Source organism: Callithrix jacchus, chromosome 14, assembly GCF_049354715.1.
Source record: "Callithrix jacchus isolate 240 chromosome 14, calJac240_pri, whole genome shotgun sequence".
NCBI classification, from domain to species: domain Eukaryota; kingdom Metazoa; phylum Chordata; class Mammalia; order Primates; family Cebidae; genus Callithrix; species Callithrix jacchus.
This window is the reverse complement of record NC_133515.1, coordinates 86,894,228-86,920,748: the sequence shown is the minus strand read 5'-3', so window position 1 is coordinate 86,920,748 and position 26,521 is coordinate 86,894,228. Positions and strand designations below refer to the sequence as shown.

The window sequence follows — 26,521 nt, the reverse complement described above, 5'->3', positions numbered from 1 at the left end:
AAGGATTTTGGTGGCCCCTGGTTTTTTGCAGGGTATTTTTGCAAGGTTATGTGATTTGTGATCATAGTCTCTAGCCTTGACCTTACATAAGAAAACTTAGTCATTGGGGAAAGGTTTCTGAAAGTAAATGTTATTTCTTTTTCAATTGTCTTTTTTAAGGTGACCAATCTAACTCTAAATAGGACTCTTCTACACTTAGATCACAAAATGAATTTGTTTCTATGAATGTTTCTTCAAGCTCAGCTTTAACCTTAGTTTTAGATGTTGTATGAGTTTTAAAGTCATATTATATACTCAACAGTAGCTTCTGTTTGTTGCAGACTCTGAGTATTTTTTACAACTTTCATTCTCATTTTACAGAAAGGAAAGTTCAAGGTTGAATACTTTATCATCTGTTAAAGAACAAGAAGTGATCAATAAGCTCAGGCTGCTGACCTGGGCTCTCCTTTTGAAGCTACTAGTTCTGGAGGAGTTGGTGTATTAACAAGGCCAGGAGCCAGGAGCCAGGAGCTAGCATTTAGTTTCCAGACATCATTGGTGACAAAACATTTTGTAAAGCAGGTTCCTGAAAAATCTCTAGATGTAGAGAATAAGAGTTAGGAATGAACACTCATTCGTTCACTGATGTATTTATTCATCTAACATTGATTGAGTGGTTTGCATATGCCAGGTGCTGTGCTAAGATCCTGCTCTTACTCGTCCCCCTCCTCACCCAGTTAGAAACAGAACAAGACAAAGAAAGCTCTACCTCTTATGTCATGCCACCTAAAAATATATTCCAGAGGTATTACAAATCTACAATGTAAAAACAAAATTGTAACAATATAAGGTGAAAAACCGGAGAAATAGTTATGAAACCTCAGAGTTATTGACAGGATTTAACTGCAAAAATCTAAATTTTCTGTGATGTCAGAGGAGCCCTCAGATGAAGTAAAAAGTCAAAAAGAGAAAATAATTTTAGCATATGCGACAGAAAAGGGTTAAGAACCCTAATAAACAACAACAGCAACAAAGACTAAGAACCTTAAAACAATGTGGATAATAGATTTGATCAGGAAGTTTACAAAAGAAATGTAGATGACCAGTAATAAGTAAAAGTTGCTTAGCCTCATTCATTGAATCTAAATGGAGATATCCTTTTCCAGATTTTAAAAAGAGGGACAATAGCCAGTGTTATCCAGTGATTCAGGATGAGGGAAAGTAGGCTTATACTCATACAAACTCATGGGTCCAAATGTGAGTTGTTGCAAAATTCTTAGAAAATAATCTGTCAAATTCTATTGAAATGTAAAATGTTCATAACCTTGGAGCCAACAAGTTCAATTTTAGTTCTCTATTAAAAAATATAAGTCCCACTACTAACAGATGCATGCGTGCGCATGCACACACACACACACACACACACACACACACAGACACACACACAAAGAATATTTATTGCAGCACTATCAAGTGGCTAAGAATTGTGAACAATCTAAAGTTTGTTGCGAGGGAAATGGTTTAGTAAAAAAATTAATTCATGCCATGGAATATTATGTAGCTATTTAAAAAGCAATTGGGTGATACGATTCCATTAGGGAAAACAAAACAGAAGGTTAAAGAGCTGTTTATATGCAAGTGTGTATATGTTTTTATGAGCATAAAGAAAGGGGTTTGAAGTTACCTATGTACACAGTTAATATTGGTTACTTTGAAAAGTAGGGTGTGAGGGAGGGGTGGAAGAGCTTTTTCTTTATAAATTTCTGTTTGGTTTTACTTATTAAGACAAGCCTAAATTTTATAATCTAAATTTTTTTAAAAAAGAAAGTGGAAAGGGAAGTGGCCAAAGAGACAGGAGAAGACCAGCAAGAAAACAGCATTTCGAGAGGCAAGTAGTCACCCATGTCAAATAATGTTTAGATATCAAGTAAGAAAAAGACAGAAAAGCATTTGGTGTTTTTAGTGGGTACCCTTGGTGGAAACAGTCTTCATGAACTCCTGGAGTCAGTAGTAGGCTATTGTCGTGGGCCAAGGGATAAGTGGAAGGGAAGGGAATAGAGAGAGTATGTAGATAATTCTTCCAATTAGTCTGTGAAGGGGAGAAGGGAGAGGAGAGAGAATCCAGGGAGCTCTGCAGAGTTCAGCAAAATTCTTTTCTTTCTTTTAAAAATGTTTCTTTTTTAAGATTGGAGAGACTTGTAGTCGTTGTCCCTGTGTATACATGTCACATTTGTGCATTTTACAGGCACAAGAGAATGCAGAGCAAGGAGACTAAAGGTTTTGGAGTTGAGCAGGATGAGTGATGGCCAGCTTCCCAGGATGAAGGAAAAGAAAGGGTGGAGTGAGTTTTAGACAGACGAAAGACGTTGTGTTTGAGGTTCAAGATACAATGTCAAGCTCATGAGTAATGAGTCTTAAAGTCTAGGTGTGACCCCTCCCTCTCTTGTTGCTGGTGTGGCCACTGTACCCTCCTGAGGATCTATAACCTGATTCAGAAATACAGGTCTGTTTTGGCCAGGCGTGGTGGTTCATGCCTGTAATCCCAGCACTTTGGGAGGCCACAGCAGGGAAATCATGAGGTCAAGAGATCAAGACCATCCTGGCCAACATGGTAAAACCCCATCTCTACTAAAAATACAAAAATTAGCTGGGTGTGGTGGTGTGCGCCTATAGTTCCAGCTTCTATGGAGTCTGAGGCAGGAGAATTGCTTGAACCCGGGGGGACAGAGGTTGCAGTAAGCTGAGATCGCACCACTGCACTCCAGCCTGGCAACAGAGCAAGACTCCATCTCAATAAATAAATGTGAAATATTTATATAGGTTCGTTCTTACCAGTCTCTGTGAGTGAAAGATGTTAAGTGTTTAACAAGCATTAAGTGATTAGTAATTAAGTGTTTAACATTTTTATATTTGACTTGGAGTCACTACCAACCAAAAATAAATTATTAAGGGTTATTAAAATTTGGTATTCACACATTTAAATCAATGTGTGCTACTAGATTTATTTTAATTCAGTATTTTATTCAGAAGTCTGGCAGACACTTGGTGCTTGGCAATAATCATAAAGCACATGCACATAGTTGTAAATTCCACAATTTTGATTCAGGACACTTCGTCAGTGTATCATCAGTGTTGGCTTGAGTTGGTTATAATATTCAGTTGCTGCTATTCTTGCTTTTTAATTATAAATTACAGTAAGTTTAGTTTTATCATTATCAATTTAGTTTATTGTGTGTTATTTGGTTAACCTCACAATGTTTGTTGGTACATACTTGGATTAATAATGTTTTGTCTTATTGTGTTCTTATAACTAGGCTTTTAAGATATGTATGTCTCGTGGTTCATAAGAGGATCATCCGGTATTATTTTGCCAAAGTAGATGTGTACCTAACCCCCTTGTCATTTGCTTGTATGGTGACACACTTCATGGTGACATGTTTCCTGGGAAATTTTGCTATTTAAATAACTTGCAACACACTGTAAAAGTAGGTGTAAGAAAATTACTGGATATTTTACTGTTTTTTGATGTTTTAGGATGTAAATTATGTTTATAGTAATATGTTTACTGCAACTTAATTATATTTTTGCCGAGTTCTTTGTTACCACCAGGTTCACTACCTTCCTCCCACCCCCTGAATGTGGGAACAAGTGAGATAGGTGGAAGTCTTTTGCTTTGCTGTGGTGGATGTTGCTCAGAAAGTTTAAAAGCCACCCCTCTAGAGGCCTGTGTAGGTGTGTGGAAAGGATGTGCTAAGCAGCTAAGCAAAAGTGGAATAAGGGTAACTCACAGTCATGGCTTCAATGCCCGTGGACTGTGAGCTTGTTACTGATAAGATGTTAGGAGAGCAGCTGCTGATGTTGTGTTTTCACTTCTTGTTTAAGGATGTAAATGAAGACCCTGGAGAAGATGTGGCCCTCCTCTCTGTTAGTTTTGAGGACACTGAAGCCACCCAGGTGTACCCCAAGCTGTACTTGTCACCTCGAATTGAACAGTAAGTGTCATTAACATTAGGTAGCCTGGTGCTACTTCTTGCTAACCAATATGTGTCATTCTTCCTTTTGCCACTCTTAAACTCTTAAATTTATTTCTTTTCATTGACTTTTGTTTCCTTAAAAGATTCATCATATTAAGAATTTGGATTGCCGAGTAAATGCAGTTAGTACTTGCCACTCCACCCTTTTGGTGAGTGTTACTATGCAGTTAGTGACATGAATACTGCTGCACCTTTGTAGAGAGAGAATAATGAGAGGCTGAGTCCAAAATTGGGACTCCCTCCAGATGTTCCCTTGAGTATGAGTGGTTGTAGCCTATGGTGGGCTGCTAAACATCTGGCCCGGTTTCTCACATATTTGTAACTATTAGTGGTATTTGTAAAACATAACTAGTCTCTTTAAAATATTTAGCAAAAACTTACTCAGAAGTTAGTAAAGCTAGTGTTAAAAGTAGGTAGTTTAAAATGAAACTTGTTTTATTTTGCTGCGTTAAAACAGCTGTATATAATTGTACTCAACATTCAGGCTACATAGCAGAAGTAGTTTGATATCGCATTGTGTTCTAATGAAGTAACTTTATTCATCAGTAATGAATTTTATAAGGCCTGGATTCACAGAGTGCTTATTGTGGGCTAAATGCTTTAGTAGCTTATTCTACTTCAAAGGAAGCTGAGGTTCATTGAAAATGGATTATAAGCAGATTTGGTTGGGAACTTCTGACAGGACAGATTTTTCATCAGCAGAGAGAGTTTTTACAGACTCTGATTGAAATGTATTATTAAACTTCTCTGTGATTTATTTAGTCACAGTTGGCTGATTTCTGTCTGTGAGTAGCTGTGGTCACTATCTAGCATTCTTAGTAAAAATACTGAGCCATTTTTACCCCTTCCGACCTTGGTTGCTCTAATTTATGAATCATGGACACATGATCTTAAAAACTGATATCATACAGCTGTTTATACTCGAATACGGGAGCTTATGAACATCAATAATCTATAGGCATTCTCTTGTTTATTTATGTATCTGACACAGCACCTAGAACAGGATTTTACAGTAGCAGGCACTCAATGATTATTTAATTTTTGTCTTGAGACAGGGTCTCACTCTGTCACCTAGGCTGGAGTGTAACAGCCTGCTTATGGCTCACTGCAGCCTCAACCTCCTGAGCTCAAGTGATATTCTACCTCACCCTTCCAAGTTTCTAAGACTCCAGGTGCCACCATGCATGGCTAATTTTTTAATTTTTATTTTTGTAGAGACAAGGTCTCACTATGCTGCTCAGGCTGGTCTCGAACTCCTGGGCTCAAGTGATTCTCCTGCCTCAGCCTCCCAAAGAATGTTTTATCTTTCTTTTTTTTTGGGATGGAGTCTCACTCTGTCACCCAGACTGTAGTGCAGTGGTGCGATCTTGGCTCACTGCAACCTCCACCTTCTGAGTTCAAGTGATTCTTGGGTTTTAGCCTCCCAAGTAGGCACAAGCCACCACACTCAGCTAATTTCTTTTATTTTTAGTAGACACAGAGTTTCGCCATGTTGGCCCTGCTGGTCTCAAAATCCTGACCTCAGGTAATCCACTCACCTCAGCCTCCCAAAGTACTGGGATTACAGGCATGAGCCACTGTGCCTGGCCCAAAGAATGTTTTATTTTTTTAATTGAAAATGCTGACCCCTATTAGTAAGTGATCAATGAGTACCAGAGGCAGTAGAATGACGTGGCATAAGGCAAGGGCGTTGAGTCAAGCAAATCTGGTTTAATCCTGGTTCCTGCCACTCAGCTGGCACAAAATATAACTTCTCTGAGCTTGTTTCCTCAGTCATAAAATAGACATAATAATACCTATTTTATAGTGTTGTTTTCAGGATTATATTAATACTGTTCATAAGGCATTAATCATAGTGCCTGGCACTATAGCAAACACTCAGCAAGTAGTAGCCATGAATGATATTATTATTGATACAGTTCATAGGAGAAGAACGAGTGAGTGCTTAGCAGGGATGAGTTGGGGCAGAAAAGAAGAGGATGGGTAAATAAGGGAGCAAGTACTAATTCTAGCATAGCCACTCACTGTGTAACTAATGAGTTAAATTACAAGGGTGCTTTGGTGATGAGAAAAGAGTTAATGTAACAATTGCAAGATGTGGGTAATATGAATATGTTAGTTAAGCTGCAGGCAATAACTTGCCAGCTCAGAAAAGCATTTGTTCCAGCAGCTAGGTTGTTTTTCCTGGAAGTTACTACACCTAATTTGCAGATAAACTTGCTAATAAAATATTCTCACTCTAAAAATCTAAGATGTGTGGGAAATGATTGGGGAAGGGTATATTTTAAAAATAATTTTTCCTATCTCTGAAGTCCAGCTTTCTCATGTTTTTCCTCCCTCTTTATGTTAAGAACTCTCTACAGTATATTGTTATAGATCATTTTTCTGTTGCTTCCCCTCATACACTGTTTCTTCAGCCAGACCGAAGCACTTGAAGTTTTTTTACATTGCCAGCACTCTCTTGCCTCTGTGCCTTTGCTAAAGCTGTTCCTTCCATGTACAGGGCCCTTCTCTAACCCCCTCTTCCTGTTGAAATACTATACTTTTTCTAAGGCCTTATTCAAATGCCTCTCTACCAACCGTTTCCCTGAGGACAATTAGTCTAGCCTTCCCTGGAGCTCTTTGTAACACTGAATTTATATTAATCTTATAATCTATATTTATATTATAATTTACCCGTCATAGCATTAATTGTTGATATGGATTTTTTAAAATATTTTGCTGAATCGCAAGCTACTTATTGAGGTGAGGAACAAGTCTTTCCTTTAATGCCTTGCACAAATGCAATGCACAGTTATCGATTGCCTAATTGGCAGTCTTCTAGGTTAATAAGTAGTTCTCACCAAAATATTGGTAAATGCCTCACTGATAGTCTTATACTTTTCCTGGTTGAGACAAATTCACTTGGTAGAACTATGTTTATAATACCAAAACAAAATACCAAACCTTCTTATATCTTTAAGTAGAAGTTTTCAAAATGAGATTTTAGAGAAAGATGAACATGATAGAAGTAAACTTAGGGTATGATTTCTGTAAGGGCTTAGATATTTGCTAAAGTTATTAATAGTTTTGGTTAATTCTTCCAGGGTTCATAGCTTAGAACAGACATAATGCCATTTCAGGAAGGCCATAGTCATGGGATAGGTTTTGAGAACGGACTGTGCTAAACTCTCATTTGTTTTTTGTGTTTTATACTATCTTGTCAACTCTTAGCTATCCAAGCATTGATTATAGACTCAGACTTGGAGAGTTCTTTCAGGAGTCATGGGAAAAGCATCCCATGTGGACCTGCCCAAAGCTGATGTCAGATTCTTGCCCTAGCTGAGGCTTGTACTCTTTTTGGCTTCTGCTATGGCTCTTTCTAGGAAGTCCCAAGCCCCATGCAGTACATTTGACAGGGAGAGGCTCAGGGGAGACCAACAGCCCCATCCACACTGGGTAAAAATTATCAAGAGAAGGCTTGCATTCCCACCATCTCCACCTTGGGCATAGAAAGATATCATGGGCCTGGGAGGAACCCCATTCCAGTCTATCTCTCTGTTCCAGCTCGTCAGTGCAGTAGGCAAAGATATTATACTCACATTAACTAGTCCCAGCAATAGGAAAAGAAAAAGGCTACTTTTGGGTCTTGTTATCTGATGTAGGAGAAGATATCAATTTGTTGTACCCTAAAAAGACTCCAAATTAGACATTCCTGACAATAGGGAACATCTGTCAGATTCATTGTATTCTAATGTATTCCCAATTGTATTCTAATTTGATGAAGCTCTGAAATGTGATTGTACTCTGAAGTCTGTTTGCCCAGGGTCCTGGAATAGTTGTCTGGTGTCTCTGGCAGCCCTGCCGCACATGGCTGCCTGCCCTTGCGCTGCTTAGATGCATATTCTTCCCAGTCCCCTGCTGTGCATTTTCTATGGCTTGCAGAGTAAGTGCTTCTGAGAAGAACTTTGTGTTCTTGCACAAGGGACATTTATGAAATAAACATATTTCTGGCCCTATACATTTGTTTTCCAAGGGAGCAAAACCAATCAGTTGAATTAGACACTAAGTTCTGTTCATTAACAAACAAACAAAAAAAAAAGATCTGGTGAGTTATGCAGAAAAAAAAATGCTAGTAGTCAGTGATGCAAATTAGATTTTGGTTGAATATTAGAAAAGGGGAAAAAATAGTTTCTAAACTAGTTGCTTTTTTTTTCCTGGCAGAAAAGCTGTGAGCTTTAAGGTTACATCATCAGAGCTGGCGTGAAACATGCTCTACCTTTCCCTCTTCCCCAGACTGTTGGCAGTTGTAGTAGTGAAACCAAAGGTTATATGGGCATAGGAGTCTACATAGCACTCTTTTCCGAAAGGTGTGGGCCCTTTTCTTGGCTTGAGCCACTTTGTGGGAGTGGTTTGAAGACAACCAGCTTCCTCATTCCCTGTGCTGTTCCCACTTGGTGCATAAAAAGAGGACTTTAGCCCCAAGGCAGACCAGGTGGCATTTTTCACAAGTACAGAATTTGTTTTTAGAACTTTTTGTTAAGTTACATCTGCCTTGGAAATGAGTACTCAAAACTTACCAGCCCACAAACGCTCACTGTGAGTGAGGACTGTGTACCTGCAATATGCATGTTTTTTCTCTCAGGCAACAGAAACCCAGTGAGAACTGACCACGTGTGAGGCTATTAGCTGGGTACTCCAGAGGCTGTCAGCATAAATGAAATGTGGCTCATTCCCTTAATTTCCTTATAGTAAGGGGGATAAGAACAAATAATGGCAAGTTGCAACTCGTGGTCTAATAGAAAAGGCATTTTACTACATTGCATCAGAAGTCACCTGTTCCTTCACTTACTGGCTGGCAATCTTGGCGTCAGTTAACCTTTTTGAGCTTCATTTCATCTTCTGTGAAGAGGAATAAATCTGTTTCAGTTTCCTGTACTCCAAGTGGCGAGGTAGACGAGAAAGGCCCTACTGTAGTGCTTGCCCATGGTTGATGCTTAGTGCTCCTTGAGAAAATATGTATTAAGCGCTGTAGAGTTCAGGAGCGTGGGAGATCACATTTCCATTTGACTTGGTGGAGAGGGAGCTTTGGAAGATTATGGAAAGACTGGCTTTTCTAGAGATTAAATATACAATACTGTAACAATAACAGATACGTATTTGTTTAGTACTTTAAAATATTTAAACTTTTTACTTTACCATCCCATCTGATCCCTATGATAGTATGCCTATCATGTGTTTTATAATACAGCTTTTTTCTTCTATCACTTGGAGTTTTTAAATCCTTCCATGTCTCCTTCACTGCTTCTACTTCATTTTTTCAACCCATTAAGTTATGCTAAATGGTGCTTCCTATGATTACATCTCTAGACACTTTTGTGGCATTGCCTGTTTGTGGATGACCTATAGATCCCCGTTTCTAATCTCAACTTTTCCCTCTGCTTACAGATCTGCTTTTTTGACCACTGGATAGGCATGTCTATCTGTGTGTTCAGTTGACATTTCAAATTCCAAGGGCCTAAAACCAAACTCATCATTACCCCAATAGGCTAATGTTTCTTCTTTACAGCCCATGTTATTCATGACACTCTTGTCTTCTTGGTGCCCAGGTGGTACATCTTAAAAGCACTGACCATACCTCTTGCCCCTCTTAGCCAGCCAGTTGTTTTATACTAAAAACCCACTCTCCACAAGTCTCTGAGTCTTGTCATTCCTATCTCGTTACCTAGTTCAGTCTTTCAGTTGCTATAGCTCCTGAGGGCACTTAACTTCTAGTTTCTTCCTATTTCTGTTTATCCATGCGGAACTGTCACTGTCTTCTGAAGTAAATTCCAGTCTTGTAATGTCCTTGCTCAGAAGCTTCGGTGCCTCTCTGTTGCCAAGTGAAGTAAGTGCACAGCTTTCCATCTGGCATTCAGAGTCCGTGTTACAGGTCCTGCTCACCCTTTCACCCCAGGCTGGACTCTATGTGTATCCTGTTGTCCAGTCAAACTGATAATTTTATGATTTCCTGAACACACCTTGCGTTTTTTTCACTTCTATACCTTGCTCAGGCTATTCCTTAGAGCAGAACAATTTATTTACCTCCCTCACAGGATCTGTCAAAGTTCTGTCCATGTTCTTGGATTTTCTCAATCACCACCTCCTCCATGGAACTTTTCCTGACCACCACTGCCTGCCTCCACAGTGGGACCACACTTTTTTCCTTCTGTGTATGTGCCTCCATGGTCATACTGCCTCCCTGGACTCTAAACTGTTTAAGGCTTGGGCCTCTTTTCCAGCAGTTGAGGGATGGTGAGCCACAGCCCATCTTTGGCCAAGCTGCCCTCCCCAGGCCCCTGCGCAAGCTCAGCCACAGTCTCCATCAACAGGACTGGCTGGAGAGGCAGAAAGATGTGATACTATGTGCATGTTAAGGTAGTGGGTTTTCACTGTCATTTCTTGTTGCTGTGCTTTGTGGGTAGCCAGGAGGATAGTTTCCTTTATGGTCACTTGTTTAGGTTTCTGAGAGGTGGAACTCTATTTCATAAGTGTGGTTTATCAGCTAAATCCTGGAGGTGGAATATGACTTTGATCTCTTGTGACCTAGGTGACCTAATGTAGTCCCGTTGGCGTCTCCAGCCTCCCCTCCCCTACCTTTACCCCACAGCATGCCTGGCAGCAAACATGGTCTGGTCTCTTGGAACATTTGGATAGCCTGGGATCTACAAGGGCTGGGATAAAGTGAAACATGGATAAAGGACTTAGGGAAAGGATGTGGGGAACTGAAAATTATGGGTAAGGATTTTAAGTTCAGATAAATAGGATCAAATACATTTTTTAAAGCAATAAGCAATTTCAATATATTCAATATATTGGTACATGTGATTTTATTTACCACCAAATTTGATAACAGAATGGAAAATTTTCATTTTAGATGCTTAAAAGATTTTTAGAACAATTAGAAAAATTGTATAACTAACACAAGATAAATTTTAAAGAAAAAAATTCTTCCCTTAAAAAAATTCACATCATTCATCTCAAAAAAGAGACCTTCCAGATCTCTTAGGCTGATTTCGTGTCAGGATTTAAGTAATAGGACTTAATAGTAAACAGGGTTTAATTTAGCCTTACTTGTGTTTACTTGAGTCACTGAGATAATCCTATAATAAATATTGTGCTCCTGGAGAGTTTTTTCTTTTCTCCTTTGATAAATATACGGTCCTGAGTATGCTAAGAGAGCCAGCTATCAGGAGAAGATATGTGTTTGGTTTTGGTAGACAGAGCTGTCTTATCCTCCAGGGACTTGAGATGTTCGTTTTACTAGTCTGGGAGCAGGGCCAAAAGGGTTCTTCGTGACTTAGAATGGAATTCTGAAAAGTAAGTTCAGCAAGTTTTCATTAGTGAGTTTGGCCTGTTGTCTTGCCTATGCCTCCCAAAAGATCAAGAGCTCAGCCTTTGCTTTGAAATATTACAAAAAAGAACCAGAACAGAATTTAGTTGGGGGAGAAAATCAATCAGCCCCAAAATACCGTATTTTTGGAAACATTCTGGTGTAGAACTCCCACCTCCCTAGCCACTTAAGTTAGTGATATCTCAGTGTTTTTATCTAGCTTCCTTTTTAGGCAGAAAATACACATTTAGAAAGAAGATGTATATAAATCTGTGATAACTCAAATCTCACTGGTATATGTTTCTTAAACTTGTTTGACCCTTAAGTTCTGTCTTAAATTTATTTTGAGTCTTGGGGAAGTTCTGTGCCTTATTTCTCTTAAATGCTATACCCCTCTCTATAGCATAATAATTAGTCTAAAGCTATAAGACATACTATATCTTAATTTTAAAAATCAGGCCTAACACCTTTCTGCAAAACATCTCAAGGGTTTTGTGCAGATTTTTTTTTCTGCCGTGAAGATGAGAAATTCATGATTTCCAGTTTAACACTATTTCTTAACAGCAAAGCTCTTCACACCGATCATTACTGTTTTATGCAGTTGCTGTTCATTTGTATTTATTCACAAGTAGGGAAACATTCCTCAGTGGAAGGTCTGAGATGCAAAGTGGTAGTTAACAAAAACATTAAGCAAAGAAATCAGAAAGTGGAAGGCAAAATGCCCTCAGAAAGTCCCAGAACTGATGGAATATATCAACCCTCAGATTGAGAAAGCACAATGAATCTCAAACAGGCCAAACAAAAACAAATTGACACCTAGACATACTGTAATAAACTGTAGAACACCAGAGATTAAAAGTATCCAAAGTTGACACATTATGTTTAAAGGAATAGCAGATTGACACAGACCTCTTTGAAAATCTAGTAAGAACCATAGACTTCACCCCAGAAAAATATGTAGGCATAAAAAGTTTAAATATAGTTTGGAGAATAGCACACCTTCCCCTAAAGCCAATTCATAAACCTTATTTAAGGATCTATGTTCTACATTTCCCTTCTGCATTTTTAATGTCTTCCATATTGTCTCAAACTAGAATAGTCACTGTCTGTCTTCATATCTAATATTTAAAGTATAAATTATCATCTAACACTTCCTGTCTTCCCATTCCTCAAATCTACAGTTCTCCCATGTTCTTTATTTTCATTAATGGCTTTACCCTTCTTCTAATGACCCTAGACATGAAACCCAGGCGCCCTACTTTTGACCTCTTGCTATTGCTTCCCATATCTAATCAAATGCCAGTTAGTTTTGCTTGCATGTCATCTCTCATGTTCATCTCCTCCCTCTTGCCCCAGCCTGTTTCAAGCCTCCAGGTATCTTATTCTTTGCTAGATTAATCTTAATAAAACAGAGCTTGATCCATGTCACTTCCTTGTTTCAACAGCCTTTATGCCTCTTTGCAGGACAGATCATGCAGGAAAACTACATACAACATTGTCCTCTTTGAGAAGCCTCAGTGCCCACCACACTCACAGCCTGCTGTGGGCCATGTGTCCCAGATACCTGAGCCATAGGTAGTAGGACCAGAGATAGGTAGTCTTGGGAATTCTTCTTAATTTAGGGGAAGTGTAACTATGTTTAAATTTTTATTCAGCCGGGTGCAGTGGCTCACGCCTGTAATCCCAGCACTTTGAGAGGCCAAGGATGGCAGATCATGAGGTCAAGAGATCGAGACCATCCTGGCCAACATGGTGAAAACCCGTCTCTGCTAAAAATACAGAAATTAGCTGGGTGTGATGGTACATGTTTGTAGTCCCAGCTACTCAGAAGGCTGAGGCAGGAGAATTGCTTGGACCTGGGAGGCAGAGGTTTCAGTGAGCCGAGATCACCCCACTGCACTCCAGCCTGGCAACAGAGCGAGACTCCATCTCAAAAAAAAAAAAAAAAAAAAATCAACACCTAGTGTTTTGTAGCAAGAGAACTCTAGATTATCCAGTTAGCCATATTGCTAGATGTCTTTCTGTATTGTGTCTTAATGATTCCAGTTTTCTACAAGGATTCACTAATTGACTGGGATTGCAGATGTGATCTCAATGACATTCAAGAGATATTTTAGCTATGTAGCTGTTGAAACACTTTCCTGTTTTTCTTTACTTCTCGTGGTTTTATATTAAACTTCTGTCTTTTGAGATAACTTACCTGAGCTACTGACATCTCTCAACAGGACTGGTCTCCCTCCATCTCCTTTTTTCCCACTTCAGTCTAGTTGCCACATTACAGACAGAGTGGTCTTCTTAAAACACAGATCTGATCTATCATTCTCTTTTAAAAACAGAGTTTATGACTTTTCATCGTAGATGATCACTCATCAGCTTTATCCAACTCAGTGCTTTTCCTGTATCTCAGGCATATTATTTTTTTTCCTACCTATATGTCTTCTGTCATCAAGTTCTAGCATTGATTTCGTTGTGCTATCTTAAAGTCTGAACTCTTAAGTCTTTAATTCCTCCTATGTTGTTGTTCCAGTGACTTTTTCCTTCAATCCTTTACATCAAACCCTTCATGAAAGTAGAAACCAATGTATAAAAAAGGTAGCTTCAGGTTATAAAACAGATGGTCATCAACACTCTGAGACCATTATTCCAATATCTTCCAAGTATAAGGACCTTTTATTAATGTCAAAACCTTTTATATGGGGATGGGAGACGGGCTTGACTACAAAGAGGCAGCACAAGGCAGTTTTTTTAGAATGGAGAATTATTCTCTGTTGTCACAGTGAATATACAACTCTACACATTTGTCAAAACCCATAGAACTATATATCACAAAGAGTGAATTTTACTATGGGTAAAAAATACATTTCAAAAACGTTTCATAGATTTTTAGAGTTAGAAGTAATACTTTTAGCATTTCATATTAATAAATGAATTCAAAATGCCTTTTAAATATACATGTATTTTTTAATCAAAACAGTATGAGTATATATTTGAAAGATGAATACATATATACATGTATATATGCACATATTATGTATGTGCTGTGTGTATGTGAGCATATATACACTTGTGACATGTGTGTATAAATGATATATGTAGTTATGTATGTAGTTATATGTATACACACACATACATAACTACATATATCATTTATACATTGTATGCATTGTCTTAGTTTGGCCTGCCATAACAAAATACTATAGCTTAAATGGTAGCTTAAATGGTAGAATTTTATTTCTCACAATGTGGTTGCTAAAAAGTTCCAGATCAGCTAGGCGTGGTGGCTCACACCTGTAATCCAAGCACTTGGGAGGCTGAAGCAGGCAGATCGTGAGGTCAGGAGTTCAAGAAAAGCCTGGCCAACATGGTGAAACCCTGTCTCTACTAAAAATACAAAAATTAGTCATACATGGTGGCATGTGCCTGTAATCCCAGCTACTGGGGAGGCTGAGTCAGGAGAATCGCCTGAAACCAGAAGACGGAGGTTGCAGTGAGCCAAGATTGCACTGCACTCCAGCCTGGGCAACAAGAGTGAAACTCCGTCTCAAAAAAAAAAAGAAGTTCCAGATCAAGATGCTAGTATATTTATTTGGTGTCTGGTGATGACCCTCTTCCCAGCTTGCAAATGGCCACTTTCTTGCTGTATCCTCATACAGTAGGGTAGAGAAGCCTCACTCATATCTCTTTCACTGAAGAAAAATGTGCCTTTCACTCATATCTCTTCTTTTTCCTATAAAAGTACTAATCCCATCATGGCGACTCTACTCTCATGACCTTATCTAAACCTAATTACCTTCCAAAGGCCCCACCTCCTAATACTATCACATTGGGCATTAGGACTTCAACATGTGAATTTTGGGGGTGCAAACATTCAGTTCATAACATACACCCATATGTATATGTGTGTAACACACACACAGAGCATTTATTCAGTCTTCAAATAATGCTTCATGTGTAATAGTTTAGTAAACTTGTTCTAGCAAACTTAAAGCCCCAAGATGCCATGAAGCCAACAGATTGGAAACATTTGTTATAAAGGATGTGTAATAAATGATCATTTTTCTAAGAATTGTATTGTTCATATACTGATACTTGCTTAAGTAAGAGCACACTTTTAACTTTTTTCTTGCTCTAATAACTAACACTTATGATGTTAGGAAGCAGTTTTTAACCCCTATTATAACAGAATGAGAAATTCATGAACATCTCTCCTATTCTGTTGCCACCCCACCACACAGAAACACTTAGGTTTCCTAATTTAGTTCATGGTGGGGACAGAAGAAGTAACAGGCCCTAGAGTACTGAAACCAACACTTAGGAGCTTTCCTCTTGTGTTAGGACCATGACCTCTTTAAGCTCATGTTGTTCAGAACACTGGTTCTTCCACAGTCCCTGGCTCTCAGATTTTCTACAATTTTCTCATATCAGTATGTTTCTGTATAGACAATGATCAATGAATTGGTCTGTTGTATTAATCAAGTATCATTTACTTCGTTTTCAGGGCAGAATATCGATGTGGATGGGGAGTATGTAAGGTGTGTTTTTAAAATAAAGTTGTTCTGCTTCATCTTTCCTGTAAAAGGTATATGTTATATTATGTCCACAGCATGGTTTCAAAGGGTAATTATTTAGTATCTAAAGTAATGATATGGTTCTTGATTACAAGTTTGGTGTAAGTAGGTAGTGACTAAGGCTCTTAATGTGTAAAATTTATATATAAAGTGGAACTCTTTACACTGTTGTTGTTGGAGGAAAGGTCTAACATCAGTGTTTTCAGATTTTACTGTGTGAAGTTTTATTAAAGAGCATATAATTTGATCCTGGTATGTCTGATTGGAGTCCCATAATATAAGGACTAATGATCATATTGGAGTTTTTCTAGACTTGTTAAAATTCAAACACGCTGTCTTTCACTAGCAACACTAATGACTTAATGAATGGGGAAGCCTTAAGTTTAAAACAAAACAAATGATGGGTTAACATAAAATTGTAAATAGGACCATAACAGGGAATCAACCTCCTGTCTGTGAACATTATCTTTTATAGACAGCTTTAACAAAATAGAGGTCATTTTTGAAAAAGCCTGAAATCTACCTTGGCAAATTTCAGCTGAACCAAACCATTAATTTGAAAGAGTTATACATATCAGTGGAAAATCTACTTTACCGACAACCTTTTTTTTCCTAAATGCAAAGAACTTTCCCTCTCACTTTTTAATCCCTCCCCTCCCTACTCCACCCCAATCTTTAAAAAGTATGATGTCAGATTGAGTTGCTTTATGCCAAGTTTTTATCCTGGAACAGATTTTTATAGCCATGTTTCTCTGAGAAAAGGAGTTTATGACCAAATGGTGATAACACTTCCATGTTTTCATTTCCTCCTCTGACCTAGTACTTTTTTCCTAACTTTGTCAGAGCTTAGCACAACCAATTTAATGTGTTTTAAAGCTAAAGAAAATTATTTTGAGAGCTTTTAAGGATTTATTAATTATAATTTCATCATATATTATTCCTTGAAAAAACAGATTATGGAGCATGATATTTAAAAATTTTTAGATTTTTGTGTTCATTCAATATGAAAACCTTCAGAATGTTTGTATGTAGATAGATATTTTGGTGATTGGTCTTTATTATTTCTACTCTGTTAGAGTTGTTCACCAGTGACTGTTCATTTACTTTTTTCAAACTCTTTCTTAAAAGTCTAGCTAGATTTGGCCCTGTAATTTAATGTTAAGAGTGAAGATGGTAGAAGCAACTGAAATGGTTGTCAGTAGGGAAACAACCTAATTATCCATTGACAGATGAATGGGTAAAGAAATAAATATATATATCACAATGAACTAGTATTCAGCCTTAATAAAGGAAATGTGGATGAACCTGGAAGACATTATGCCAAGTGAAATAAGCCAGACATAGAAAGAAAAATGCTACATGATTTCACTTATATGTGGAATCTAAACAAAATGTCAAATACATAGAAACAGAGAATACAACAGTGGTTACCGGGGTGGGGAAGAAGTAGGAAATCGGGAGAAATAGGTCAAAGAATACAAATTTGCAGTTATACAGGATGAATAAATCTAGAGATCCGATATACAGCATGAGGACTATAGTTCATAATGTTATATTGTATACTGAAATTTTGCTAAGAGAGTAGATTTTAGGTGCTTTTACACACACAAACACAAAAGTAACTATGGAACGTGATGAATATATTGTTTTACTATAGTAATCACTTTACAATGTGTATGTTTATCAAAAACATCATGTTGTATACCTTAAATATATACAATTAAAATGAAAAACCTAAACATCTAAGCCATAGTGACTATTTCTTTTTTTTTTTTTTTTTTTTTTTGAGACGGAGTTTTGCTCTTGTTACCCAGGCTGGAGTGCAATGGTGCGATCTTGGCTCACCGCAACCTCTACCTCCTGAGTTCAGGCAATTTTCCTGCCTCAGCCTCCTGAGTAGCTGGGATTACAGGCACGCACCACCATGCCCAGCTAATTTTTGTATTTTTAGTAGAGACGGGGTTTCACCATGTTGACCAGGATGGTCTCGATCTCTTGACCTCATGATCCACCCGCCTCGGCCTCCCAAAGTGCTGGGATTACAGGTGTGAGCCACCACGCCCAGCCTCATAATGACTATTTCTATAGGAAAATCTATGTATGTGGATGTGGGTACAGATGCTGGATACTGCTAATGGCTAATACCAATGAACACTCATGTCACATGTGTTAAGCGCTCTGTTCCTGTTTGCTCATTCAGTTCTCACAACAACCCTATGAGGTTGTTTGCCACTATTGCCCCAATTTTATAGATGACAAAACAGAGAGAGTCAGAAATTTGCCTGAGTCATATATCTAGCAAGTGGTGGTACCACCATTTGAATCTAAGCAGTTTGACTCTAACAGAATTAACAGTAGAGGTCGAAGGGAAGCCCTATTGGTAATGTTTTAATTGGGGGCAAGGTGGGTGACTCTAGGCATTTTAATGAGAAAATTAGAATTACTTGTTTTAAAAAATTAAAGTAATTAGCTTGGAAGAAATTTACTAGATATTTACAAAGTTATTAATGACTTTTGTACTTTTCGATGGAACCTCCATTCTACATTCCAGTGGAATGAATGTTATTGTTTGCAGGACTGCTGAACATTTCGTAGTTGTCTAAAGTACTATGCTGTAATCTGCCTCATCTACCACATGGTTTCTCAACTTCAGCACTATTGACTATTTTGGGCTAGATAATTCTTCTTTGTTGAGGGGCTCTCCTATTCACTGAGGGATGTTTAGCAGCATCTCTGGCCTCTACACACTATCTTGGTTAGAATTCTTGTCTACTTCCCACCCTCATCGTTCTTTAAAGGTTTTTCATGTGCATATTCAGCATTTTCTACATTAGATCATTTATGTCCCTGATAGAAGATCCAAATTGCCACTTCTTAGTCTCATTTCATTTAAAAATACAAATTATAAACTTAAAATAATTGGTACAGGATTCATATCCAAAATAAAGAACTCTTTAAAATTAAGAAAATAGCAAAGAATCTGATAGAAAGTGAGCAAAAAACCATGAACATGTTTCACAGACAAGGAAATATGAGTGACGAATAAAGTATGAAAAGATGTATCATCAGTGAGGCCACCATAGAATGCTGAGTGGCTGGAACTATTGAGTGACTCTGGATGTTGCTCAGTCTCTTGGATCTTAAGGCCAAACTGGGCTTTTGGTCAGAACTGGAGGCCTAGGGGGTCTTCAGCCTCCTAGCGAATCCATTCTAATCCTGACTTGGATCTTAATCTGTAGAACTCTCATGTATAACATTTTCAGCTATTTCTAGGAATTAAAAAAAAAATAACATGGGACTTTTCAGTTCCGTTCAAATTTAAAGATGTTCAGGTCCCCTGAAGGGAGTACTGGAATTAAGGAAGTTTTCTGAATACAGGAGATGGTCCTAAACCTGAAATTAGACTAGGAGCAGAACAGAGTAAGGTCTGGAGGATCTGCCTGTCCCCGACCTAAAATTCAGTAGCCTTTCTGGAGATGTGACATGAGAGATTTTTGCATTTAATGACTGCCCTCTACATAATCACTAACTACTGGCATGTAAGTCAGAAAATCTAGGTTAGTTGCAGAGTGAAAAGGAGGCCGATGTAGTTCCTGACTTTGGGCCACAAGGTTATGAACTCTAAGGTTACAGTAGGCGCCATGATAGGTTTACTCTCCCAAGCCCAGGAATGGAGCCTCTGTTCATACTGTGCTGTCCTGTCTTAGAAAGTCAAGTTGCTTCCTTCTTTATTTCGACAAACCATTTTTAATGTTCTTTTACATCGTTTGCTTAAGTTCACATCTTTGTGATAGAACTCCCCCCCACTTAATTTTTTGTTTTAAAGAAGAAAGGACAAGTAACAAGAAACACATTTAAAAATTTATAATTTTTCCCTTCAGAAAATTCTTTCAATAATAGGACACATGTCTCAACGTGGATGTTATACTCATTTTGTTTTGTGATTTGGTCCAGTGCAGTCTAGGACATTTGGCATCCATGGTCCTTGCCTGCTGGATGAATGACCCCTTAGGGATTGAGATTGCTTAATATACCTCCCTACATTTCATACACCCCGTAATGGGGTATTATCACCCCCAACTGAAAAAGAAGGTAGTACCTTCTTTTGCTTTGAGTTCAAGACTGTAAACTGAACACCTTGTTCAAGGTTGAGAATCTTATTTCTGTTCTTTGAAGAGATTTCTAAGAATACCAGAAATACTTTACTCTTATTCTGTGGTTGTCTGGCCCATTACTTTCAGATCAAGATCTCATCTCTCAGAATACTATGTACTGCAGAAACAGTATTGCATCACTCAGTCTGGCACATTTGAGGTTTGGCTCTCCCATTCCCTGGCCCCTTCCCTGATACGATGCCCTTTGAATGGGCTCCACAGAGGCATGTGCTTTGGTGCTGCAATAAGGTTACCAGGACTGTTTATTAAGCTTACTCATTTTTTCAAGTGCGGGCAGCCCCCCACTAATAAGTTACATTCCAAATTGTATGTGTAGAATGGTTATTTGGACTCTGGAACGTGTTTTGCCATGGAAACCATTTAGTACATAGTTGGGTTACCAAGGAAACTGGAAGTACTGAAGGAGTCCATCAAGCCATAGTGCCTGCCACATGCATAACTACATTTTGGGGAACAGAACCAAACCCTTTTTCTTTCTTTTTTGTAGCTGTCAGTTGGGCCGCTTGCCTTGTTGGAGGATGGGCCAGGAGCTAGCGGTGATCCAGCCATAGCAGATTGGACCCGCTCAGTTCACCCAGTACAAGTCTATATACCAGGAGGCCCAAAAAGTCAAGTGAGATCTTCACTCTGTAACATAGATGTGGAGGGCAAACGACAGCTGCACAGTCACTTACTTCTGGATTATTACCTCGAACAGCACTAAGCAACTTTCCCTCCTTGCTTATGATCCCAGTCCACATCCCAGAGCCAGGAGAGCTGGAGCCAGAGTGAGCACAGTGCACATGAAGTGCTTGCTTTTGTTCCTCGTGTTTTCAAATGTCCTTGCAATAAATGATCATCTAAATAGTCTGTGTGGACCCAGTGTCACGCAGGAAAAGCCGACTAGCTCAAAGTGGGTGTGGGGCCTGTCCACAAAACTTTATGGCCCCATGATCTAAGTTCTTTATTAATAGCAAGGTATTTTCCTGTTATATAATGTATCACTCATCACAGTGAAGAGAGAATGCTAAGCCCATTGTACTGTTCCAAAGACAAGGAATGGAAATGGTAATGGCAATTATTATTGTAGTGTTTTGATTGCATTTTTAAAATATAATCTTATTCTTTTAATTAATTTTGACTTTTTTAAGGGAATTAAGAGGCCAGAAGGCAGTGTTCTAATCAGATTTGTGGGTAAGATGGTTATCGATAGTAGTTAATGATGGATGAAGTGCACCAAGGATCTTTAATCATGCTTATGATTTTTGACTTTCCTCTGTAGGTTCTAAAGTAAACATATATGAGGTCTCATGCCTGTTTATAACTAGCACTGCCCTGTTTCCTTGGTATAATGAATTGTATTCTACACACTGCATACTGGGTCTGAAGACTCAGCTCCTCGGTGTTACTTCCTTGGAACCTTGACTTGGTGTCCTAATCAGAGTGATGGCTTTCATTGTCCCGTCTTGTCATCACCCTTTGGGGCTTCCTTAGTTTAGTCTTTTATTTCCTATCTTTGTATGTTTGCATAATCACAGCGATCTAACTTTACATTTATATTGTGCTTTCTACTTTACAAGGCACATTCTCTTTGCAAGCTGGATAGGGCAGGCATTGTCATCTCAGTTTCCCAGAGTTAAAATGAATACTCAGACATCTTAAAGGACTTGACAAACTCTCGCATCCACTCCCAGCAGATCTGGAGGTATAACACAGGGTTTCCAGGGCCCAGTTTTCCTGTGCTCTTTTCACCGTATCACTCCTGTCTGGTTGCCACTTCTTTAGCTCTGCTTATTCCTTGACAGGTGGTTGTTAGCTGTCTTTGGATTTGTACTCAGTGCTGAACTTCTCTAGTAGGGAAGTAGCCTTCCCTCTCTGGCTGCTTTAGTCAGTGTCCCTGGCACTTTGGCCCTAGCATGGACCCCTCACTTCAGCAAATTGGCATCTTGGGACAAGCTCCTGCCATAATGTATTTATTAGTGAATTGGTACCTTTGCATATTTTATAAAGTGAATTAATGCTCCTAGGTATTCATCTTGGTGGCTAATAGTCATATTTTGTTTTATATAGTATCTTTTCTTCATAAGTACATATTATAGTCCATTATATAGGAGAGGCTAACTGGTTAAATTACTTATCTCAAATCTTAACTATAACAGCAGAAGAAGGGAGAAGGAGACTAATTTCTTTGAGGAGTTTATGTGAACCACACACCATACTAGGTGCTTTGTATATAGACTCTCGTTTCATCCTTACCAAGACACTGTGGAGTAGGTGATGTTTTACATTTTACAAGTAAAGGAACTCTAGTTCAGACAAGCTTTGTCTGTCTGTAGTTTGCACAAGCTACCCTACATATGAAAAGTAGAGGGAATATTATAATCTAGCCTTCTCTGATTCCAAGTCTCATGTTCTATCTGCTGTCCCACATGGCTTCCTCTTGCCCTTTGCAGGGTATCTTACAGTAACAAAGAAAAAAATGCCTTGGGTACATGGTGATACAGTGGGGAGAGGGAATGTTGGAGTACTGCCATCTCCTTTTCCTGACAACAGCCAGAAAGGAGAGAATTTACTCCCTTGTCTTTCCTCTAAAGATCATGGAACTGTTGACACGTTCTGATAGAAGTTTGAACTTGTAACTTAGTGGAACTAGGATAAACCAAATGGGGCAATCTGTAAGTATTTTAGTGGCTCTTGAAGGAGGACCAGTTCATAGACATCACCCTCTCCCAAGCAGTTAGAAAGCTGCTGGGGAAGAGCTGTGCTTCTTTCTTGGAAAGACAGTAAGAGCGGGGAAGAGCACCAGCCGGTGAAGTCAGGAGTTCCGTGTTCTGGCCCTGGTTTCTCCTTCTCACTCTAGCCAAGTGACCTGAGGCTGGTAAGTCACCTCCCTTCATTAGGTTCCTACACTTGTAAAACATGAGAAGTGAACTGGATGACCCTCCCAGCAACTGCAGTTTCATTCCTTGTCTTTAAAGAAATGTATTTATTAAAAAAAAAAAACAATGTGAGAATGATGAAAAGCTTCTCACTACTCAATGTCCTTGCCAATGATAGTTTGATAGGGAACCTAGAGTAATAGCTCCCTCAGCTCTGACTCTTTTAAGGAAATTAAGAGGCCAGAAGGCAGTGTTCTAATCAGATTTGTGGGTAAGATGGTTATCGATAGTAGTTAATGATGGGTGAAGTGCACTGAGGATCTTTAATGATACTTACGATTTTTTACTTTACTCTGTAGATTCCAAAGTAAACATATATGAGGTTTTTAATTTCTCAGTCACTACACCTACAGCTCTTTTTGCTGACTCAAGATGACTTATGCCTACATGGTCCAGCCAGACCAGCTCCTCTTGAGCCATTGAGTACCCAGGAAAAAAGAACAAACGAGGCTGGGTGCGGTGGCTGAGGCAGGTGGATCCCCTGAGGTCAGGAGTTCAAGAGCAGCCTGACCAACATGATGAAACCCCGTCTCTACTAAAAAACACAAAAAACGAGCTGGGTATGGTGGCAGGCACCTGTAATCCCAGCTGCCCAGAAGGCTAAAGCCGGAGAATCACTTGAGATCAACCAGGAAGCAGAGGTTGCAGTGAGCTGAGATCACACCATTGCACTCCAGCCTGGGTGACAAGAGCAAAACTCCATCTAAAAAAAAGAAAAGGAAAAAGGCATCCTTTCCCTCTCTACAGCTAAATTTTTCTACAATAATTCTTCAATAGTGACTTAAAACTAATTACTAATACTTAAAAACATGAGAATAACTATAAATTAGAGCAAGATAGTTAGACATGGTTTGATAACATTTGGTCCCTTTCTTAAAATTAAAATTTTTATTATTTGCTACTTATTTATCTCTGGGTTGAGAAGGGATAATACTGGGAGAAATGCCTGATGTAGGCGGCGGGGGGATGGAGACAGCAAACCACCATGGCATGTGTGTACCTATGCAACAATCCTGCAGGATGTCAGGATGTGCACATATACCCCAGAGCTTAAAGTACAATTAAAAATAAATAAATAAATAATAAATTAAAAAGTCAGAAAAAAAAAAAGAAAATTCAGTTCAAATATTTTCTTGGCAAGGAGAGTTTCCAGGTCTTTCTTGAGACAACAGACCCCTTTTGGTATCTATAGTCTTTGTCTTCACACACATATTTTCCCCACTTTTCATGAGCATTGACACCTCACCAGAGGGTGGGCAGGTTTGCATGGGGTGATGACTGAATTATTTACATGGCACTATGAATAAGTGATAAACCTAGTCCTGCCAGGGGCTGTTTTTATTTCAAAGAATGGTTTAAATCTGTCATGTTAGAATATATAAGAATAAACTCTGCATGAGGATGCTTTCCTGTGGCCTTTAAGCTGTAACAGTCTGTCTATAGCACCACTTCTCTGTCCCCCAAAGAGCCACATCTGAAGTTTAGCGATCCATCTCTTCACGGTTTCAAACTCTTGCCTTAAACAATTGAGAGTGAAGAGCCATGTGCCTCTTAAGAGCTTTGACCACAGCCCCTCTGCCCTGGGCCTCCCAGAATTTCCACACTAGATGCAACGGGGCTGTGGAGTTTTCAGGGCCACTGGTATCTTCTGGCAGCTTCTCAGCTCTTGTTGGTGGCCTCAGTACCAGCGTTGGTTTCTCTCTAGGCCAGCCCTTTCCCAGGCAAGAGTTCCTTCAATTTCAAGGGATCTTTCTCCCCCTCCAAGTCTAGCCTCAGCCTTTTTTGGGTTTGGCACAGGGAGGGGAAATTGCAGGAGCTGATGATGGGAAGCAGGAGCTGGGATTCTTCACAGGTTTACTGTGAAGGTGTCTGGGGTCAGAAAAGGGCACGGGATGAACTGGAGAGCGACCAGGATGAATGAAACTGCTTACCCACTCTGAAATCATGCTACTATGCCAACAGAAATACTGGTATTTTGGTTTATAAAAATAGGACAATACCTGAATACCAAAGCCAATATTGTAGTCACTAGTAAATTTATCTTGCCGAGTTAGGGAAGGGAAGGCTTCACAGAAGAGATGCGATTTGAACTGAGTCTTAAAGGATGGTCATCAGCTACTAGGCATTGAGCCCTAAGTACAGATCCCATTCATTTGGCTGGTGATTAGACTGGGAGTTTTATATAAAGTTTATATACTATTTCTTGCCAATGGTTCCGTCATTCATTTAGTTGGGGGTTGGGAGGGAGGTAGATGGTTCTTCTGTTGTTCTGCAAAGCCATCTTGTTCATTCAGCTATGTCTCTTGTATCCCTATTTGTCTTTGTAATAAAACCCTGTGGTAATCACTTGAGCAGTTTTGTGTTATTCTTGGTGAGTAACACTTTGATACATTAACACCTCATAGCATTTCACTTGGAGTTGTTTTTTTTCTCCCCCATGACTTTAGCATTTAAGAATGCAAAGACATGTTAGGATTTCGGATCCTGTTCCTTGAATATTCCTCCTTACAGAGGCTTATTCATAAATGGCTTACTTTTGCTTATATATTTTACTTAATAGGCATTAAATTGGTCCATTGTTTGCCACATCTGTTTTCTAAGCTGCTAGTTGGTGTATTAGAAAATACAGAGTGTATAACAACCACTTTTGCTAAGGCTTTTCTTCTGCCTTATTTTGTTCATATATATATAGATTTCTTGAACATTGCATTTTTTAAACATTTTATCAGTTCAACTTGTCTTTGGTCAAAACTTTGGAATTAGTAGTCTAAATCTTAGCCTCTTAAATTGCTGTTTAGTAGAAACTGTGGTACATTACACTTGGTATTGCTATCTTTAAGACCTCTAAATCTTTGTTGAATGTGTCAAATCAGAATTTTGCTATTTTATTAGCTGTCTTTCTGGAAGCCCAAAGCAGTGCTTCTCAAGAATGTTGTCAGTGGACCACCTGCATTGGCCTTGGGAACTTGTTAACAGGGTAGGCTTCTTGAACCCATGTCAGACCTACCAGATCAGAATTTTAGGGGCTCAGAAATCTGCATTTTTACCAGCTTCATAGGTAGTTGAACACACGCTAAACTTTAAGAAGGTCTGTCTTGAAGTTGGCTAAGTACTTATTTATTTAGGAGTTACTACCTAATTTTTTCCAGGATATGCACGGTTGAGTTTTTGGCCTTTGTGCGGTCTATCTTTGTTTGAATTCTGTAAAGAATACCCTTAGGGGAAAGAGTAGGGTCACATTTTTCTTCGTATTTAGCAGAGTTGCAGAGAAAGTTAGACTCCAGCAACATTAGCAAAGCCCAAGTCACTGTGCCTGCTTCTGCCTATTGTGTGTGGATCTTTGGAGTTACACAAGGACAACAGGCTGACATGTCATGCTTGGAAATCACCTTCCTGGGTCATAGATCACTACCGAGTACATTAGACATTAGCATATAGCTCACCTAAGCTCTGGAGCCTTATAATAATAGTAATTAACATAATGATACTTTGTGCT

General features: G+C 38.9%; 1 protein-coding gene across 7 annotated transcripts in view; it reads left to right on the top strand.

Annotated features, from left to right (window-relative positions):
* The window catches only part of BABAM2 (BRISC and BRCA1 A complex member 2), a 450,382-nt gene that overhangs the window by 242,492 nt on the left and 181,369 nt on the right, over nt 1-26,521 (top strand). For all 7 annotated transcript variants that reach the window (XM_002757914.6, XM_017964446.4, XM_003734762.5 and 4 more), the window contains one exon: nt 3,862-3,971. In XM_002757914.6, the coding sequence (XP_002757960.4) occupies nt 3,862-3,971 (110 nt within the window). The remainder of the gene's footprint in view (nt 1-3,861; nt 3,972-26,521) is intronic.